The sequence below is a fragment of the Haemaphysalis longicornis genome, unplaced genomic scaffold, assembly GCF_048455015.1.
Source record: "Haemaphysalis longicornis isolate Haplotype H1 unplaced genomic scaffold, Haemaphysalis longicornis Haplotype H1 scaffold_10, whole genome shotgun sequence".
Lineage (NCBI taxonomy): Eukaryota > Metazoa > Arthropoda > Arachnida > Ixodida > Ixodidae > Haemaphysalis > Haemaphysalis longicornis.
In genome coordinates, this window is record NW_027526204.1 from 106,646,145 (window position 1) to 106,667,708 (window position 21,564).

A 21,564-nucleotide genomic window follows, 5' to 3' on the forward strand; every position below is an offset into this window, starting at 1 on the left:
GTGAATAAACTTTATTTGGCCCTTGCCAACATCTTCCTTAAGAGCTTCTTTATGGCGAAGTGGGCAAGGCTGCTTAACATTGAGAAACTGCGGTATGTGCAATTTCTGGGCCAAGGAGGCAGCTGCATTGAGGAAGCGGTGCGACCTTTCAGACCGTTGGAATCTATGGAGTAAAGTTGAACAAATGAATGAATTATATATTGAATTAATAAGCAAACAAACAAACGAACGGACGAACGAATAAATAAATAAATAAATAAATAAATAAATATGTCAGGAAATAAAGAAACGAAGTGGTCGCCGGCAACTATGTCTAAACGTCGGTATAATTTGCGTGAGATAAGGTACGTAAACTTAGAATCACGTCCCTTTTATAAGAGCTAATTTCAAGCAATTTGCACACAGAAAGAGCAGTAGGTTTACTACAGCCACGGTCAAGAACTTTTCCTGTAAACCTCGTATTAGTGACAGGTAATTCCATTAACCGGGTACGGGGTGAGAAACAATTATTATTTAGTTTTGGGCTCAAAGCCGGCCGTACGCCATCGGATGCGCATTCCGCAATTGCTAACCGTATATTCTAGTTTTGTAGCTGATACAGGCCGAATTAATGTTTGGCAGGCGGCTGGGAGGATAGTCCTACTGAAGTTCTTGTTGTGTTATTGGGACTTATGACTAGAGGCAGCATTTAAATACATGATTCAATTCGCCGAGACTTCGCCTATAGCTGATGACTTCGCGAAACTGTGGGCTCCACTGAAGCGAGAGAACCACTGTTGCCGACTTATCAAGTTAGAACAAGGCTTGAACATCGGGCCCAGCCTTCGGAGATGGACGCGATGTTTACGCAAGGGCTCTGGTACGACTATAGCCACGGCGGTCGGGAATCAAACCCGCCACCTCACTCGTTTCTGCGCAGCGGCTACCCCAAGCCTCCGCGACTGGCACTGCGAGCTCGTGACGTCCGGGCATATTTTTACAGGAGCCGTAGTGCCGCATACGGACATCTTCCGACTACGAGCTTCTAGCTCCGCGCACCGCGTCTCCTCATGCTGGCTTCGTTGCACTACACAAATGCCCTGCGAAGAAGCACGCCGAGTGTAACGGTTTCGCGCCATGAGCTTACGGACACCGCCTGCAAGCATCATGAAATATACAGCGTTGAAGCACGTTTAAGACCGCAAGGGACTGGCGGAAGCTGGGGTCGCTTTCAGCGGATAGTGGCTCTTGCATCGCAGTCTTGATGACCAAATGGTATGATTGCCGTGAAAGTTGGCAGAAGCAGGTTTCGCTGTAGCGGAACTTCGCTGTACCGAATGCACGGCACGGCGTATATGCACTTACCGCACACGGGCAGCGTGCCGGACCAGGTGCCGTTGGTGAGGCATTGCCGCGTGCTGTGCCCGAGCAGGTTGAAGCCGGAGTCGCACGAGTACGCCACGCTCTGGCCCGGCTCGTACGAGTCCCGGATCAGGCTGATGCGCCCGTACGCCGGCCGGCCGGGGAAGCCGCACGGCTGCACCGCTGCGAATGGAACGAGGGAAGAAACTCTTCGTAATGCAGCACTATATATCGAGACGAGCGACAACAAAACGGCAAATTTCAGGGCATTGGGTCACAAGACTTTGAGAAGGCGTCGAGAGAAGCGAGTAATATATAGCTGCTGTCTTTTCGTCCGAGTACGTTCAACATAGAAGGATCGACAATTCGGCTAGTTGGTGGTGGTTCTTGAACATCTTGAAGTAGGGCGAACCCGACATGGACACAAAAAGAAGAAATTGGAGTAAATGCTCTTTCGCGACCCCGACAATGCGCTCGCGTTCTCGCAAGCGTGTGGAATATATATTAAGCTTTCCGCTCCCATCCGCCGAGATATGTGGGAAAAGCGTCCATGACAGACCCAGGGCAAGTCTGTCGAAATAATTTTCCGCGCCTCTTAATCTCATTGCGCGGATCTGAAATTGACTACAATTGACCACCACTGTCGTACAACTGTTACACGTCACCTTACTTTCATTTATTAAAAGTTAATGTATTATACGTACAATATATATCCATTGCGTATGAGTTCATGCGCATATATAATGGTATTTATGCATTTATTTTAACGTGCATATGTGTACATCTTTTCTTTGCGGTCTACTACAACAGATCGAAATTTTAACACTTCATTCTTTGATCCTTCAGGCTGAGGTGAACCAATTTTATATCAACATTTATTTTGATTTTACGGGAATCCAGAAGTATACATTTTAATTCTTCCAAGTGCGTACCCAAGAAAGAAAGAAAGAAAGATCCCGCCATCCCACGACCGCCTTCTAAGGTGACAGTTAAGCCTAAACGCTGCGTGTCCCGTATTTCACCCTCACCAAAACCGCGGAATCAGTTTCTGCCAGCCCCTGTGCCCAAGTCGTCCTCGCGTCGAGTGTTGTGCTGGCTTTCTTACGCAGCGGCAGCGCTGTGTAGGGTAGCCCTCTTGGGGGGGATTGCGAGGAACGCCGATTGTCCGCGCACGTGACCGTGACGTTCCAATCTAGCGCGCGCTTTTCGCGGGCCATGCTTTCCCGCCATTACAGGGCGCGAATTGCTTCCCATTGCGGCGATGATTGCAGCCGGCTCGCAGTTCGAGACGAATCAATGAGCGGCCCCCGCTCGTGGTACGAACGGCCTCTTGTTGCGCCCGCTGTCGAGGCCGAGCATCTACTCGAAGAACGGGCTCGCTCAAGTCAAGGACGTCCGCGCTCTCGACATACAAGACGCGATGCGCAACGGTCCTCTCACCGGGTGAGGCAAGCCGCCCAAGGGGCTACGGCCGAAGTTGAATATAGAAAAAAAACTACATTCGCTGTGCCTGCAACAGTGATGGAATGTTTACTCAGCAATTTAGCTCAAATGATGATCGATCGGTCAGGAATTTAAAGTAGTGAAGCCATTTCAGAAAAAAAGAAAATGATGTTTCGTAAAACAGAACCATCCCAGAAAATCAATGTTTCCCACAGAAAAAGGTTTTCCCTAATACGAATCTTGCAAAAATATCCGGGATGACTATTTGCAGACTTTTTGCGTATTTTCTCGCCAAATGTTGATGCTGACCGTAGAGAGAAACCTACCTCTTTAGTCTGGTAGAACCATCTGCCAAACGTGACATTGTACTCACAGCAAACCCTCACCTTGAGCCTTCAATTATACGTGCACGAAAATCTTAGCATAACAAGTGTGCCGAAGCATAAGTGTGCCGAAAAACTGCACTTGCTTTAACACACTTGCAGACCGGCATGCAACTGTGTAAGTTACACCTGCTGCTGTAAACGTGTCTGCAGGACTTTAAAAGAATATATCGCAGGAGAACATAACAACCGGCCAGCATGTCTAAGGAAATGCCAAAGGCCCGATATCGCCAATTCTTTTTTAATACTAATACCAACTGAACTCTCGCTATAACAAAGCCATAGAGACAAGAAACTAGCTTCGTTATAAACGCTACTTCGTTAAAACGGGTACCATTTCCTCCGTATGCACTGCAGTAGGTACCACGAAACACTTCGAAGAAAGCAAGATTTCGAACAAAGCGAATTCGTTATAACCAGTGTCTATCTAGTGTGTGCGTGTGTTGTGACCCCGCGTTTGTCGCCTGGAACGAATCCGTACGCGAAGATATGACAGCGATTTCTTTTTTCAACGATACCACGGTAACATTTCAAGTTTCGGCAGTATACAAAGGACTCAACCCGTACACGATCCCGCGGTTACGTCATTTCGTCAGATTAAAGTGTCCTCTCCAGCCCGCGCATGTGGCAACAACGCGCGTATACACTACACGAGCCACTGCATCGGAGGCGCGTACACACGCACGAGAGCGTACACCGAACGCCATTGTGAGTAGGCCGCAGCAGCTGCGAGGTTGGGACCACCACCGCTGCGTTATAGTAGCATCGGAGGCGGCCGATGTCAAGGGCCCGCACGGCCCAGATTCCGCGCACGTCCTCCTCCCCCCATTCTATGTGATGCGGGCGCGAAAGTGCGAGCGGGCCGACAGTTGCGACGACGGGCTCTGCGCCCGCTTGGCGCAGAACAATGCGGCGGCGGAGGTTGCGCGCGCTATCGCGCCCGTATGCTGCTGCGCGCATGCGCGCGCGCCAGGCACCGGCCGCTCTTGTAACCGGCTTGTTTTGTCGGCCTTGCCCCGGCCACACAGGCCTTGGAGGCTTATGATAACGGTGTAGCGAAGTCGTCCGCGCAGTCCTGGCTTGAAGGTGTCTTGCTATAGCCGGTATTCATTGAAAAGTTTAGCTGTCAATTTCTTCATTTAGCAACACTGAAATGGCCACGGCCATTGCCGAAGCGCCACAAAAATGGCGCGGCTTCTGCCACTGCGGCCGCACGCCGAAGAACAAAAATAACACCGGCGTGTGTCGTCTGCTCCGTTTCAACCCGATTCTCAACGGTGGTGCCAACAGAGTTGTTATTCATCGCACTCACATTTGAGTCGAGGCATTAATTTGCGTTCGGCGGGCCAGAGGTTGGAATGTCCAACCAATATCATGCGCTTAGCACGGACACGGACAAGTACCGCCATCTCGCGGAGCCCGACGTAACCAGTGGTGGTGCATTCACATGGTTGCCTGCATGCGCGCCTCGCTATTGAATACCGGCCATAGTGTTACGAGCTGAGAGTGAAGGAACTCTAGTGGTCCCAAGAAAAGGTTCAAGTGAACCCTACCGAAAAAAATACTCAAAACGTGGTATTGACATATCCCACAAAGATTATGAGCCTGCCATAGACCTTTTCAGCTTTATGGCACTGGTAGTAACTGTTTTATCCCTGGGCTGTTACCCGGCTGTAGCGCCGATTTTATTGCCGGAGTCGACAGGATCATCCAACGGCGCATGCGCAACGCTGTCCAGAACATGCCAAGCTGTTGTCACGGTTTAAAGTTTCAAAACTCATATTGCTCGCGCTTAATCCTGGAACAGCGTCCATGTCTTTTCGTGTTCCTATATACAGGACCTTCATTCCGTATTTCTTCGCCTTCATTTTCAATAAAAAGACTGCAACAACAACAAGAACGACAATTACGCAGTTTCCGCAGCACGCCTTAAGCTGGGAGCTCGTTTCAATGTTTTCCGCTTGCGTATAAGGCTACCGAGTCATACGTGAGCGCGATACCTGCGGTACAATTACAGTGAAGTCGCTAGAGCAGAACGCCCCCAAAATGGCTCTTGACCTGACGTTAGATGCGGGGAACTGTCGCGGGATGTATAAAAGATTTCCACGTTTGGACGCGCAAGGAGGTTGGGTGACCTCGGCACAAACGTTTAAAAAGATGCACGCACAACGGAATTACAATGAAGACCTGGAGAGTGCAACTTAATAGCCGAGAGCAACTCAGCTTGGCACAAAAAGGAACAATACGTCTCGCTCCTTACAAGGACTTTGTTCCACATAGGAATGGTTGGAGAGTGAGTGAGTGAGTGAGTGAGTGAGTAGGATATATAGAGAGAGGGAAGAGGGAGTGTGCACAAAGCGCAACTTAGTACGTTAGATATGCTGCAGACTTTATACCCGTTGCGAAGCTGTCATCACAGCGTTAACCATACGAACGATAACATTGATTTTGTCCTAATGTTCGGTAATAAACGAAGGACAGTTGTATAGACTAGATGCCTTGATGTTACCCGCTCACTTTATTTAACTTTTTCTCATCCCGTGTGGAATCTTCGTAAGTATCACAGATTAAAAAAAAAAAAAAACGTTCGTCCTATTTTCTCATTTTTAAACATTAGGACAATAATTTGGTAGTCTTCGAAAGAAAGCCTGTTTATTATTATTTTTGGCACCCTTTCTACTAAACGTTTCAGCTGTAAGCTTTAACTAAAAGTGCTCTACTCACTTTTTTTAAGCCCGAAGTAAAAGTCGGTTCTTAAACAAAAGCGTGAGTTCACGCTTAAACTAAAAGTTAGGCTTCAAGCCTCGACTAACAGTTGTCCACTTTTTAAACGACTTCCCGCCTCTTTTCCTCACTTCGAGCCTCAAACGAGAAGCAGTCCTCTTCGGACTCCACCGCGGCGCATACGGCACTCTACATCACGCCCGTTCGCCGTGCCCAGCGCGTGCCGTTCGTCTCGCGTAGAGACAAAGAAATGGCGCGCCGAGGACCGGAAGTGGCAATTAGGCGAGACCGACCACCGCCGACGTCTCATGCCCGCCGCTCTCGTGAACCGAACCGGCAGGCCGCACGCGCAGACGATCGCCTTTTCATCGTCTGCAGCGTGTCGTCTGCTACGCGCCGCCGCGGAACGGCGGACAAACGAACGCCCTTCTTCTGCCGCTACCCCACCGCAACAAGGGACCCCAACACCTTGGAGAGAGAAAGCCCGCGAATCACCTCATCGGCTCGTTTTTGTTCCCAGCGATATGCTTGCTAATCTCTGTCAAGCTAAAGTGACGCTTATTTTCGTGCCTAAAAGAAGGAAAAACTTCTGATCGGGCAGCAACTACGGCGGAAGTGTGACAATGCTTTGTTATATGTGAGGTGTTGTCACCACGTCGTGGCAACCTCATAAGTGCAAGTGAACGTACGCTGGCGGAGGTCGTCAGGAGGGGACGGGTCGCGATTGGTCGCGGAGTTGCTCTGCCACCTGACCCCGGAACACAATGAAGGTCGTGGCGTCGCTAGCGACCCGTGTCCCTCTACGAGCACCGATTCGCGACTAACTTGTGCTCCACGATTGCTAGCTGGTGTGAGAATGGGAGGAGTGGGTTCAGCGAACTTGTCTCCTCTGTCCTCGTCGTCGCAGTTGGTCACGCTGTCGAGTTCGCAGGGAAAGGGACCTAACGACGGCCACCGGTTTCGTTGCGCGCACGTTACCGTGTCTTTGCATTCTGCACGTAAGAATGCTGCAGAGGTTTAGACGCTTACTGTAGAAGTCACGGCCGTTGGGACGTAAAACGAGTAGCTAGGTGTGTTTAAAAATAGGTTTGTTCTGTTGGGTTCACCAGGGAACAACCGTGTTTAGCAAAAAAAAAAAAAAAAAGAAGAAGAAGATAGAAAACGAAACCATGGCTTACAACAAAGCACAACGTTTGTATTGGTTTGAGGAGAAATGTTTTAAAAGCTTAGCCTCCTTTATTGACGAGAAGTCGGGTAGGCCAAAACAAACAATTTCACAGCGACAAGCTGTTAAGGACCCAGTTTTTAAGACCTTCTCCTGCACGTCCTGCCTATACTTCTTAGTGACTCCTCTCTGGATTCTCGGCTCTAGGTTGCGACAAAATTTAACAGACTGCGAAATAATGTCTCAGTGTTTTTTTTTTATGGACGATAATCATGTGCTGAAAAGTGGACTGTAATCATCTGATTCAGCGCCCCATTGTATGTGACACGTTTATTGGCTTTACTGCTTGTACATAGTTCATTTGTCGATTTCACTGTCATTTCCCATATCTGCCATATTCATTATTTTCGCTTTTTATCTCCCGTATCCTCTCCCTGTAGCTAGCGGGTAGAGGCCCGAGATCACTTTCTCAGGTCGACCACTTCTCCTTTTCAATACACTCTCTCTCTCTCTCTCTCTCTCTCTCTCTCTCTCTCTCTCTCTCTCTCTCTCTCTCTCTCTCTCTCTCTCTCTCTCTCTCTCTCTCTCTCTCTCTCTCTCTCTCTCTTCTGCGCACCGCCGAAAATTCAGTGCGCATCGCCGTGCGTTTCTGCCGAAGAGAGATGAATCGATGAAAATAAAAAAAAAAAATCAGGCTGAACCCGTTTCTTAAGGTTGTCGATGTGACTTGATTAGCAAATTTCTCTAGATAGCAGACAGAGCAAGTGTGTCGTGATATGTACTCTTTCGCACTGTGGCGTTCATCTTTTTACTTTGCTTGTGTTGGTGTCACTGGCGTTCATCTATTTATTTTTCTTGGGTTGGTGTTACTCTTTTTTTTTTCGCGTCATTTACTTTTCGTTTTGTTTCAGTGTTTACATTAACGATTCTCTTTTCAATTGTATTTTTATGCCCGGACTCTGCTGGCAGATTTCTCTTGTTTTTACTTTCCTTTTTTTTTTCAACGCTTCTTGTTTGTCTTCTTCCTGCTGTAACCCTAATGTCTAATATTCATCACTCATCAACGTAGTCACCCACCATCTGGTGTAGCAAGCCTTGTCCCTAGCAGGGCTGACCTCACCAGTTTACATTAAAGAGCCTTCTCTCTCTCTCTCTCTCTTGATTAGCAGTCATACGGTTGTGTAACCACTTTATATTGACGAACTGAGTTACCTTCCCCTTCCACTCCTGCCCTCTTCCCGATTTTGAAGGCCAAATTGAAGCCCTAGCACGAAAAAACGGCTGGACAAATTACTCACAGACCAGAACTGCTAGACAGATGTCGCCAGACCAAGAAACTAGGCCAGATAACCCAAGAATCCCAATCTCATTATTAGCACAACAGCAGGTGTTCTTACCACGACGGTTCTTCAGGACTTTGCCGACCAAGGTGCTGAAGAAAACAAGGAAGTTTACACATTCAAGAAGGATAAATGGGTGAATGTGTTTACGGCGGCGGTTGTCTGCGTCCTAAAATGCACTGTTTTCACACAGTGTAGGTCAAAAACAGCAACCTGATGCTTACTGAGGAGACCTTGCCGCGGATCTCAATCCACAAGGGGAACCATGTATGTAAGCGACAGGCGGGCTGAAATAAACTACGCTGTTAATGATTTCGTGCCCATCTAAATTGCACCGCATCTGTCACATTTTTTTTTTATCGTTAATGGTTCTGTTCTAAATACTCTGCAGTTCGCGAGAAGCTTCTGAAGTACGTTCGCGCGTCGTACGGCATAGGTCACGGCGGAGATTATGCGTCGGGCCGAAACGCATAAAATACTTCTGAAGTCACTCGGATACATTACACGGCAAATGTCACACACGGCAAATCTAAGGTCACTGAAAGTGAATGACATTAGCTGTGAAAGACATTCGGTTTCGCCATGCGGGCCAACACGGCGAAGCAAATGTCATTTCATAGCGATAGCGGTGACGATTAGCAAGCTTGCAAAATTGCAGAATGGTTGTTCAAGTGTGTCCACAATGTTTTCATACATAGGAGTTTTCTTTAAATAAACCAAATATTTTTTTAATTAAAAAAGAACAAAATCACAAGTCGAGACACGTCCGGAAAAAATCCGTATCAAGGTAGCAGTGAAAATGACCGAGCTTCGCTTTTTTTTTTAATTTATTTCAAAAACAATATGAAGGGGAAAGTATTAGTTTACTGACAGTTTTCAGAAACAGTATTCTTTTGTTTATTACTGAACTTTCTTGTCTAGTGAGCCGCCACTGCTGTCGAGGCTACTCATTTCGCCTCTGAGTGTGCTCCCCAACTTCTCATTTAGCCGCTACATGCCATTCGCCTCGAATGTGATTCGGTATTCTCGTGTGGCAACGAACTGACGACATTTAGAGCCAATGAAATTTCCTCTAAATGTCATTACGTCTGCCGTGTGACATTGGTATAAGGAATGCATTGACCTATCCCTTCTAGCGATGATATATAAGAGAAATAAAGAATCACAAAAAAATTATTGACGGCACTTTAGCTAAGCGCTACAGCCAAGGCTATTGTGCCGTCCGACGACACTGGAATTTTCATGGAGGGAATTTTCAACACCCGGGCTGACAAAGGCCAGGGCGTCTTCATGCCGTAGTGGTGTAGAGGTTCTTTTTTTGTTTTGTTTTTTAAAGGGGCACTGACACAAAATTTTGAAGGCGAGATAACTTCGGAGATAGATTGGTGGGAACACATATACATCATCTGCAAAATATCGACGGCGAATACAGCCTAGAACATATTTAAAATCAATTTTGAAGTGTGCGAAACGCAACCGAGCAGCCAGCAGAGGACCACGCGCAATTGTAAATAAACAACATCCAAACACGTCACGAGTTTGTGTTTGCCGCTTCCGCACTGTCGGCGCTTTTCGCCGGCTCGGCCGGCTCGCCGCTCCAATCGGAGGGCCGGAGGGCGGAGCTTCTGCTCTCGAGAACGAACGACCCGATCGTTGGCGGCGGCGGCACCGTGAATTCGTCAGCTCATCGGGCAGCTTGTAGCGACCAAAGCTCTACAGCGATTCCAGGCAGTCTGTTTCTATTACTTTTGATTTACATTGGACGCGAAAACGCGCCGGAGGCACGAAAAGCTCACTGAGCTAGCCGCACGGTCGCTGTGCAGGCGGCGGCCACGGCCGCGAAGTGACCCAGGCCGGCGCAGGTAGCTCGAGTGATAGCTTGTTACCGCTGCACGAAATTGTCCCCAAGTCCCGACCATGGTGGCTTACATGAGAAAGGAGTTAATGATGCGATGGCGGGTTGCATTCAAAATTGTCATCTGACCGCTTACGAGAGCGGCACTCGAATATCCGCCGCAGTGCTGAGCCGAACACATCTGTAGGCGGACCTGTAGGCAGACCGGCCGGCTGCTCCCAGCGCGCGTCTTGCCACCCACCGTCTCGAGCGTCGCGCGTCGTTCTTTAGCCGCGGTAGCATTTGCACTCGCAGCGCCTGCGTCACATCCACGGTCGCTTTTTAATTAAGCGCCTCACGAGACCAGTACGTGAGGGCATTCGCAGAAACTGCCGTCGATGCGGATTCGACAGTGCTACGGCGGCTCTGCTCTGTGATATCCCTCCGACGGTCACGTGGTCAGCTTTGTTCACACAAAATCCACAAAATCCATCGTTTCGCGGCACTCGCTGAAACCGAAACTGCGACTGGCCGCATTGAAAATTCCTCTAATTAAACAACCGCCGCACGCTGAAGCAAATGAGGTTTCTACAGGTTATAAGTAGGTAACTAGCTACTTATCGCAACAAAAAAAAAACAAGATGCAAAATTTTTGTGTCAGTGCCCCTTTAAGGTGGTGTAGATGTTCCGTCTTAGGTTCCTGTTACTCAGGGCGATGGGTCGAGTCCGGCTCTTGCCTCCTTTAATTTTTTAAAATAAAGTTTTATTTGTAATTATCATAGCTTTGGTTTTAGGTCTTGGTGTTCTAAATAATTTTTTTCTCTGTTCGTTAGGTTACGTTGAGTTAGTTTGCGTTACGTTACGTATAGTGGAGGGCGAAGCAGTGCCAGACTCGGTATTTTTTCATCGGAACGCCGGTGGACGTCGCTTTAGTGGAGCGCTTATAACGGCACTCTCGACACAGCCTATAACAAAATCGCTTCATTCAGGTTCTCTAATCATTCCAAGTTTTTTCATGGTTCCACCTGCCGTACGGGGAAGGAAAACCAGTCCCTCTTTTAACAAAATGTCGCTTACAGCAAAGTCATTGTCGCGAAAACTTTGTTATAACGGAGTTTACGTATTTCTTTGACGAGAAGCCCACAAACAATAGAGGTCTCACAAAACTGCCCTTATCTCTCAAGCCAGTTACGCCCAATCACCCTAACGTGCATATCTGAGCGCTGTATTAAACCCGTCATTTAACAGCTCTCTTTGTACAATACTATTTTTATCGTGACTCCACGAATAACACACAAAAGGACGAGACGATCTCGGCGTACACTGTCCGGCCTACTTTTATAGACCCCCTCTATAAAAGGATCACACAAAGGAACTAAAGCGCGCAGTAGTGTATACACTAGCGCGAAACAACAAAGACGACTGACCAAAGAGTGGTCCCAAGAAAAGACCTTACGGCCGCTTGTGTTCGCGAGGGAGGAACCAGGCGTCCTGCTCGAGATAGACGGGTGCACTACGAACGACCCGGGCTATCAAACAGCGGCGGCGGCGGCGTCGGCACGAAAGACAATGAAAGCCAACGCATGTGCCCCCAAATAACCGCACGCCGAGCGAACCATTCTTTCGCTTCGTATAGATTTGGAGCGCGGCCCTACCAATTAGAGACTAGGCTTAATCAAGAGAGCGTTCGTCGCTCTGCCAGGCATGCCATCGACGCAAGCCACATTCATCCAGTCTGCCCGAGCGCATAAAGGGCCTAGCCGAAGCTATACCGGGGCCTGAAAAGGCGAGTCCTATGTACTAGGCGAGAAAGGCAGCGAGGTTGAGCGTGAGACGGGAACGGAGGAATAAGATGTAGGACTTATTATCTTATGCACGCGGCTCTCCATATCGCTCTATAGGTGCTTGTCTCATCTAAAAGGATCGAGATGGGTGTACATAAACGTAGCCGCGAACCATGCCCACTCGGGAACTTTCTCGTGGGTCAGTGCGCAAGAACAAGGGGTCTCTAGATCCGTTTCTGAGCGCGATGCGGACGACGGCTTAAACGGATTCGACTGGCTGGCTAGACGGATCGGCTCTGACCTCGTTCGGCCCATTGTGCGCGGTCAAGTTCAGAGCGGCGGCCGCGGCGGCTACAAAACGACGGCTGCGGACAGTGCTATATTCGTATCAAAGGGAGTGCCGCCGTCGCGACTACGCGTGCGACCGATGCGGGCTTGCGGGTTCGTTGTTTGGTGGCGCTCGTTTAATTCGCCGTCGTGCGACGACTCTGGCGTATGCAGTTCGACGAACCGCTTTCATTGCCGTTTGGAGCCTGATTACGTATACGTCGCTGGTATTTGGTTTTCGTTAACCTCGCGAAAACTACGGAAGTTTTTGTTGTTAAATAGTTTTGACCGCGATTAAAACAGGGATGACAACATTGGGGCTGGCGCATGCCTCTTCAAATTGCATAAAACCCACCGCGGTGGCTCAGTGGCTAAGGCGTTGCGCTGCTGAGCACGAGGTCGCGGGTTCGATTCCCGGCCGCGGCGGCCGCTTTTCTGATGGAGGCGAAAAGCAAAAACGCTCGTGTGTACGATATCTCGGCGCACGTTAAAGATCCCCAGGTGGTCAAAATTACTACGGAGCCCTCCACTACGGCGCGCCTCGTCGCCTGCGTTGCGTCCGAGCGTTAAATCAATCAATCAATCAATCAATCAATCAATCAATCAATCAATCAATCAATCAATCAATCAATCAATCAATCAATCAATTCGCATGAAGTTCAGTCGTCCTGCCAGACTTTGGTAACAGCCAGTGGTCCTCATCTTCTGCATAATTCTGGAACGATTTTAAAATACTAATAAACAAACGAAAATGGGCGCCAATGCCCCAATTACAAGTAGTCAGCAGTGTTTAAGGGTGCCATGAGGACAACTACAGCACTGTTTTATTTGGAAGAACGAACCTTGACAACTCAACGAGACAACCCAGTGCCGGGTCTCGATTCACTCTACAATAAGTCCTAAAAATAAATAAAGAGAGAGAGAGAGAGAGAGAGAGAGAGAGGGAGGGATGGAGAGAGAGAGAGAGAGAGATAGAGAGAGAGAGAGAGAGAGAGAGAGAGAGAGAGAGAGAGAGAGAGAGAGAGAGAGAGAGAGAGAGAGAGAGAGAGAGAGAGAGAGAGAGAGAGAAGTGGAGTTGTGTCGTCGTTTTACAGAAAAAGGCTTCGGCTATCCGAATAACGGAACGGTTACTGAGGGAGAGGCTGAGAAGCTGGGTAAGGCGGAAAACGCGTCGTTTTCACCTAAGTGAAAAAAAAAAAAAATATCTGAGGCGAATTATCCTGCGGCGAAGGATAGGAGCGGTCGGAAATCTGCAGAAGAAGCGTTCGTCCTGCGGCAGATATTAGCAGGTTGTTGATGATGACTACGATGGTGATGATGGTAACGAAGTTTCACATCGCGTACCAGGAGTCGGCCTTTGCCCTGCAGTGGGCGTAGATAGGCTGGTGATGGTGATGATGATGATGACCAGGAGTCGGTGACAGATTCGTAAACAACTGCACCGCACTCTGTTTATTACCTCCCTGCCCACCTACACTTTCCAAAATTGCTCGTCTGGATTACGGTCTACAGCGTCCATCCTGCAATGTATGTTTTCCTCCCATCCCGCTTGCTCTTCCGCATCCATTTTTGGCGCACCGCGTGGTTCGTTAAAATGTGCCACTCCACATTCCCCAAAAACGTACGGCGATCGACCGCGCGTCCCTAATCTCGACTACCGCAGAGGAAGCGACGGGGAAAAATTTCGAAACCTCCTCATCTTCTTCCCCATTTTACTTCCCCTCTCTTCCCAACAAACACCGCCTTGGTTGGTAACAAAGCCTGCGCACTGAGCTCGCTCGAAATTCTCACACTTGATTGAATGAGGTCAACGCCGCGTCGCTAGTAGCGTAACATATTTAAAGACGCGAAAAGAAAAGGAAAGCCAGGGGGCGGGAAAATTCAAGGGGGGGAGGACTAGTACTGGGCTTTCTAACCTGTGGGTGTTTGCATTTCAAGCACTGGGAACGACGTGCTTCGAGTTGCGGAACAGAAAGGGAAAAAGATTCACCGCATTCTGGTACTTTTCATTTTCTACGTGGCGTTCGTATGCGCATAGGTTTCACTCAACTGCTGTGCCGAAGTCGCGGCTCATTTAAACAAGACGAAGGGAGCGGCGATAACGGAGCCCGGAGGGGTAATTATTGGGAGAAAGTCGAGCACCGAATGATGACAAGGGAAGCAGGGGAGGGGTGCTGATGGGTCGTGTGGGAAGTGAAGCGACATCCAGTGGCATATTTTACGGCCCATATATAGAGGCCGCCGCGTGCATGCCGAGAAATCCGGGGGTTTCTCGTTTTACTCGCGAATACATGTGCTGGCGACATACAAGCCAATGTGGCTGTTTTCGTGAGTTAAAATTAAAAAAAAAAAAAACTACGCATTGCTCTAGGAAACGCTCGGTGAGAGCAAATTTTTTTCGCGACTTTAGTGCGACTATTGGCCGTATACTCTGAGTGTGTCCTCCACTACATGTATTTCCTCAACTCGGTCTTTTACATGCGAAAATCGCTTTCAAAAATCATATATTGACTGGAGACTCGTTCTATGGTGGTAATGTGTGGGGCAACTGGGTGTGCTCATAACCTCACATTAATTCCATATACATGTTCCGTGACGTGCGCACGCATGAGCGGGCCAAATTTTCGCTGGAACGAAGCACATACCCCATCCTGTCACAGCAACAACGAAAAAAGCTACCAAGTAAACTGCGTTAAGTTTGAGGCGCTGTAAGACGTTTCGTAGTTTTTTTTTTATCCCATTTCCGCACGCACAGAGAGAGAGAGAGAGAGAGAGAGAGAGAGAGAGAGAGAGAGAGAGAGAGAGAGAGAGAGAGAGAGAGAGAGAGAGAGAGAGAGAGAGAGAGAGAGATCGAAAGCGAGGAGAGAGGGAGAGAGAAAGAGCAAGGGAGAGAGAGGGAAAGATGGAGGGAAAGAGAGGGGAGAGATATGGAAAGAGATAGAGGGAAAGAGGGGGAGAGATATAGAAAGAGATAGAGGGAAAGAGAGAGATGGAGATAGAGGGAGAGGGATAAAGAGGGAAATAGAGAGATAGAGAGAGGGGGAAGAGAGAGAGGGATAAATATAAAGAGAAAAAGAGGGAGAGAGAAAGCGAGAGGGAGAGAGAGGGAAAGATGGGGGAAAGGGAGGAGGAGAGAAATGGAAAGAGATAGAGAGAAAGAGAGAGAGGGAGAGGGAGCAATTTGCGCTTGTTAAGTGGAGCTGGTAGAGACAGAGAAACGTCCCTTCTTCCGGGAAAGCACCAAAAGAGAGGAAAGGCCAACAGCTCCCGATCAATGTGGTGTCCCGTACACCAGAACACGTGTAGAGACGGAACCCGGGATATCAGTTATCGTTATCGATCCGCTATCGACTCGCCGTCGGGAACTACACCACTTCTGGCGGCGGCGACGAAAACGTACGACACGAAAGAGTGATGGAGCCAAAAAAAAAAGAAAGGAAATAACAGACCCGTCCTCGGCGTCTCTTTCTCCTCTGCCGGCCAATTTTAGACCGAACCGTCTTCCATATTGCGAGCAGTGAATAACGTTCCACGGTACACGGAAAACAAAGTGTCTTTTTCTTTGCCGAACTGCGTGGATTCGGGGATTTCGTCGCACGTTCAGCGCGACCTTCTGCTATATTTTTTTCCCGGCGTTTCGATTTGTTCCAGTTTACTCCTCTCATGACGAACCCCTCGCGGCGACTCGACGAGCGCCGGAACTTCCAACCGGCGTGAAATAACGTCCGCGTGAAAAACTGCCGAGATTGGGTGCTCTCGACCTCTCACTCCTACTCGCTTCCGACTTCGTCGGGCCCTGGTATTTTTTTTTTTTCTCTGTCGTCTGCGTCCTTATGCCAGCACTTACTTGCGCCGAGACCCCGAAAAGGTTCGAAAACGAAAAACGCAACCACACAGGAAGCGCGTTTTCCGTGTATTCCTGCCCTTTCTTTTTCAATTTGCATTGAAAATTTGCACTGAGCTGTGATTAAAGTTATGAATTTAGCCCCCTTTTTTTTTGTTTTCGCCGGCCGTCGTAAAGCTCTCTGACCTAATCGCGGCGCGCTCTTCGCGTTAAATCTGAAATGCAAGACTGCTGCCGAAAAATAAAGCAACTAAAACATTCAGACAGACATCGTTTTAAATTTCGCGCCTCCTTTCACGCACCCTCTATCTCCTTCTCTTAACGGAGTTCATCGAAAACTGGGGCAGCAGCGCGTTACAGAAGACTAGTTTGAAGCAAAAATGAGAAGCTTTATCTCAAGCAACTCTCGTGAGTTTTATTTATTTATTTATTTTTTTCATGCATGCGATGACGCCAACTAAAATCTCTATAGACGTGAAAAATTTTGCCCCCGAGAATAGCAACGTCGCTTGAGAAGAAACAAATGTTTACAGGCCTACAGACGAACGATGAGGGCAGTCAATTAATTCGAGGATATATGCAGCTGGACGAACTGTCAAAGCTGGGCATGAAACATTCGCTTGAAATTCGCGCCCGCCGTTTTAGAGCTCCGAAAACTTACGATCGCGACTTTCATACCACTCAAATGCTGAATCGCAACGCTGAAGAAAAGCAGTAGGTTTTACGGCTGGGCATGCCGAAAGTTTCTAAAAGGCGATCAACTATCGTTACTGCGCGATATCGTTGTGGGAATAAAAAACATGCTGCAATATACGCTCATATATTTCAATTCTACTTCGCTGCAATCTACACTCAGATATTTCAATTCAACCTCAGTTTCAACTTTATTTAGCATTTCAAATACAGAAATGCCAGGACTAGCAAAAAAAAAAAGTTGTATCTTGAGGGAGCGTTTGTCTCTTACATTTGACATTACGGATAGAGAACAGAACTTGGCAGCACATAGAATAAGCCCACATAGAAAATTTTGAACGAAGTCGATATTACATACAGACAAAAATAGGAAGAACACCAATTTATTTGCGAGATCAAGTTCGGCAACTAATGGTTTTCAGGGCACAGATCGCCAAATCGTCACTTGGGCTCCTGGGGCAGTATTCGCGTGTTTTGTCCGTTTTGTGTCCGTTTCAAAAGTGTCCGTTTTGCGCGAGCCCTGATTGGCTAAAAGCGAACACCCGGATGTGACGCCATGCAAGCACAGCGGAGCTATGAGCCACGGCTTCTCGGAGCAGACGATTTGGAGCAGACGATTTTTCGTCGCCTTGTTGTTGTCCCTAGCAGGGCTGACCTCACCAGTTCACATTAAAGAGCATTCTCACTCTCTCTCTCTCTCTCTGGGGGAACAATAAACACGTAAAAGATAGTTTAAAATAGGTTTAGTCGTTTAAAATGTGTTTACAAGAACAGCTGCGCTAAAGCCAACCCAAGTACGTCACAATAAAACGGACGCAAAACGGGCGTTTCCAAAACGGACAAACACGAGAATACCGCCCCTGGACTGACGAACCACGTTTATTTCTTAGCGGGATAAGCTTCTCGACTACTATTACTTGATTAGGTACTGCATTAACGTTAGTAAGCTATAGCATAATCTAATAACATCGGACGTGCCGATTCGTCTTCCTTTCATCCCAAACGAAACCCGGATGGGCCTCTGTTCTTCAAACAGGAGAAATATTTCCGACAGCGAGGCGCTACGAGCCTTCGAAATGGTGCGCCGGCAGCCTCGGGCACGTAAAGGTAAATAGCACAGCGTGCCTGTACGGTGCTGCTGCAGAGTCAGAAAGACGAGGCGCTCTCGCGACGACATACGTCGACCGCCTTCGGCACGGACCTTGCGAGAGACAAACACGCGGCAGACGCCGAGCGCGACGTGAAAAATGACGGAAAAACTCGTTTGTTTCTCCACGGAGGGCTCGTCCGTATACTCCAGGGCTGAGTCATGCACGCCGCCTCAGAGCGTCACGCTCGGGCTGTCGTTCAAGGATACGCGCGGCGTCGGGTGCTCGGGAGATGTAACGGTGGATCGTTCGATGCCCGACAAGCGTGTGCACTAATCAGTAGACTTCGAAGTGAACGAACTTTCGGGGGAAGAAAGAAAGAAAGAAAGAAAGAAAAAAAGAATTGCAGCAGCTTGCAATGGTGGTGCAAGGCTGGAGAAACAGCGGAGATGCGTGTCGACCAGGTTGTTCCGGCTTTGCTGAGTTTTACTAGGTTTTGCTAGGGTTTGCTAAGTTTTGTTAGGTTTTGCGTTGTTCTTGCTAAGCTATAGGCTAAGTACTGAGGGGTGAGGCCAAGTTTAGCCGGATTTTACAAGGCCACACTGACAGCGGATCTCAGGGGGGAAGAAGCTAGGCCTACCCCCAGCTCCGCAGTTTCTCCTGTCTTGCATCACTAGTGCAAGCTGCGCCATTCTAGGGGCAAAGCCCCTTAGTGGCTGGGGCTGTCTGGCGTCTCGTGTCGTCGTCGTCGTCGTCGTAATCGTCGTTCATCTAATACAGTCACGGTAGTGAAACACCTGGAAACTCGATCACGCCTCGCGCTAGAACGTAACGCGTACTAAAAAAAAAAAAACACCGGGACACTCGTTTACGCCTCGCGCTAGAGAGCCTCGTGCTTAAAAGACAAGAGATTCTTACAGCAAAGCTGTATACCTGTACCCCGCAATGGTTTAATCTCTGTTAGTAAAAAATTCCCTCGCACTTCCCCGAGGGGGAGAGTGTGTAAGTGCGAATGCACGGTTGTTGATTGCGCGATTACGGTGGATATCGTGATCTTGGAGTGGAGAGGAGGCGCCCAACACCCGCAGTCACTGAGCGGAGAGAGGAGGAGGAGAGTAGCGCCCGCCGTTACGGCGAGGGCTACACGAGCGCCCTCACGCGTCGGAATGCGGAGCGCCCGCTACGCGAGCGAGAGCTCTCCCGCCCGAAGTGGAGAGGAGGCGCCCAACACCCGCAGTCACTGAGCGGAGAGAGGAGGAGAGTAGCGCGCGCCCATCTCCCCTCGTTGCTGGGGAAGACGAGGAGGAAGACGAGGAGCGCGCCCACCCGCAGCTGTTGCTATGCGGACGACGGCGGCGGACGATTCAGGCTCGCTTAAGAAGTGCATTCGCACTTAAAAACGCCGAGGCACCAAGAATACGCTTGTACACTGCATGCTTCGCCCCTCACCAGGTTTCACGTTAGTGGAGATGGCCCGGGATTTTCTCTTTTTTTTTTGCGTTTTAGTAGCCCAAGAAAGACGATCACCTTTAAATGGTATAGTAAAAGGTGCCCATATGCATATGCCCCTTGTGCTTCCCCTTGAGCAGACGCGAAATTCGGCTTCACTGTTATACTACCCTATCTGCGGTGGTGCACCCTTTACAGGTGGCGCAGTCTTTATCTGTTTTTTTTTTTTTGCTAACGCCACCGGACCAACCTCAAACTTAAACAGCTCCGCTGTTAAAAATCCCTCGGGCTGCTTGCTTACGGGGTTTGAGGGCGAAAGGCTATCAATTATCACATACTTTCTTACTGCTACATTGTGTTTGGGGCTCTTTCTTCCCCTTCGTCTTTTGACGCGACTTATTCAGGCAAACACACTGGCTACAACTTACGCAGCAGCTTTCCCGCAGTGAGAGCTCTCCTCCGCCTGCACCCATCCTATTCACGTGCCATCGCGTGCACCTGTCATGGCGCAAGTATCAGGCTGATTCTTGTTACATTCTGGCAGAGTGTAGGGTCAGCGCTGTGGTTAGAACACCTGCCTGCTGCTCTGACGACCCGGGTTGAAATATCCCGCACGAACCCGATTTATTTTCTCCTTAGAGCGGCGGCCATTTCGGTGCCGTTCGTGTTGGCGCCGACGATGAAAACGGTCTCTTTTCGCATTTGATGAGACACTTGAGGCGTTCGCCTCAAAAGAGTGTTGAAGTGAAACATCGCTAGAGTGAAATTGTAATAAAATGGCACTTCAGCAATGAAATTTCCCAAGGAATTTTGTTTATAATATTCGATGAGGTGAAACGTTCGTTCTCGTGAAGTTCCTTTAACTGAATTTTCCCAGCGCAGCTGACTCCCAACCCCGGTGGCGCTGTTTGTTGGGTAATACAAAATTGCGCAAGATTACGATATTGCAGAGAATCACGAAAAATAAGGATGCGCTGCAGAAGTTTCCGAAATTTCGCCCAGCGGGCCCTAATATTAAAGCGAAAGCTTTATTAGTGGGACCGATGGCGTCCCGTCAACAAACTAGTGCATTTCCCCGTAGACCGGTTGGTAGACCGAAAAGCTCCGATAAGATCTTTGGACACACAGCGCATGCGTGAGACCGCGGGCTTCTTCCACTGCGTCAAAGCGGTTAATTGAAAAATCGCGAAACAGCAATAACGGCTCTATAGATAAGACAATCAATTCATGAATCGATCACAAATAAGGAATACAATAGCATACCTTTAGCGCATAAAGCACGCATCGGTGCGCATTTAGATCATTCGTAGATACGCTTACTCAGTGCGCGATAAATCGTCGCATGGGTTCGGTCTTCCTTTGCGATTTGGGTCTTCGAATGTTTGACGATCGATTGGACGCACTTCCAGCCAAAGTTGGACGAGCTTTTAGCTTTCGCGTTTCTCTCGGCTTTCTTTAGGAAAGGATGGTAAAGTTTTTTTGGTTAAGTCTCAAATATAGTTGGAATTTTAGCTTTTACCCTGGTGTCAGCAGCAACATTTTATTCTAAGAGTCGAGTCAAACGGAGCCCCCCCCCCCCCCCCACCCCCCCTTACCACCACCACCCCGTAATAACACCGTTACGGTCGCTTAAGTTGGGTGAGCTATTTTGTACCTTCCAAGCGAAAAAGGAATAGAGAGCGATGAAAAAATGCTTCAGCAGAATAAAACACGGAAAAAGGCAAACAAAATAACCACAAAACCACGCACTTTTCGAACGTTACACTTTGTTACACTTTGTTTAATTTGTTACACTTTGTTAAACCTTTTTGTTTCTTGTTCTGGCCTATTAAGACGAAGAAAATTAGGAACGGTTCTCGAGAGTGAAAAGAAAATAGAGCTAGCTGTTGTCCATTCACCTCGGTAGTCATTTTCAATTCTGAGGCCGTAAGATGTGCTCCGTATTCGCACTGTCGATACATTTTCACTGGCACAGAGAGGGCAAACTTATATCCTATGCATCTGACGTATTCGCTTCTCAGACGTTGCTGCTTCGGCGTCGTACCTGCAACAAGGGCGTCGCAGAACCCAAATAAGCATATATAGTTGGAAGACCTCATGCCAACGTAATCAAAGAGGATAGCCAAGAAGATGCGGAAGTTGAAACAAC

At 48.5% G+C, this 21,564-nt stretch overlaps 1 protein-coding gene across 1 annotated transcript in view; it reads right to left on the minus strand.

The window, feature by feature from the left end:
* Positions 1-21,564, minus strand: part of LOC144159059 (sushi, von Willebrand factor type A, EGF and pentraxin domain-containing protein 1-like) — a 119,432-nt gene that overhangs the window by 22,496 nt on the left and 75,372 nt on the right. The window contains exon 2 of the mRNA XM_077690316.1: positions 1,345-1,524. Within this exon, the coding sequence (XP_077546442.1) occupies positions 1,345-1,524 (180 nt within the window). The remainder of the gene's footprint in view (positions 1-1,344; positions 1,525-21,564) is intronic.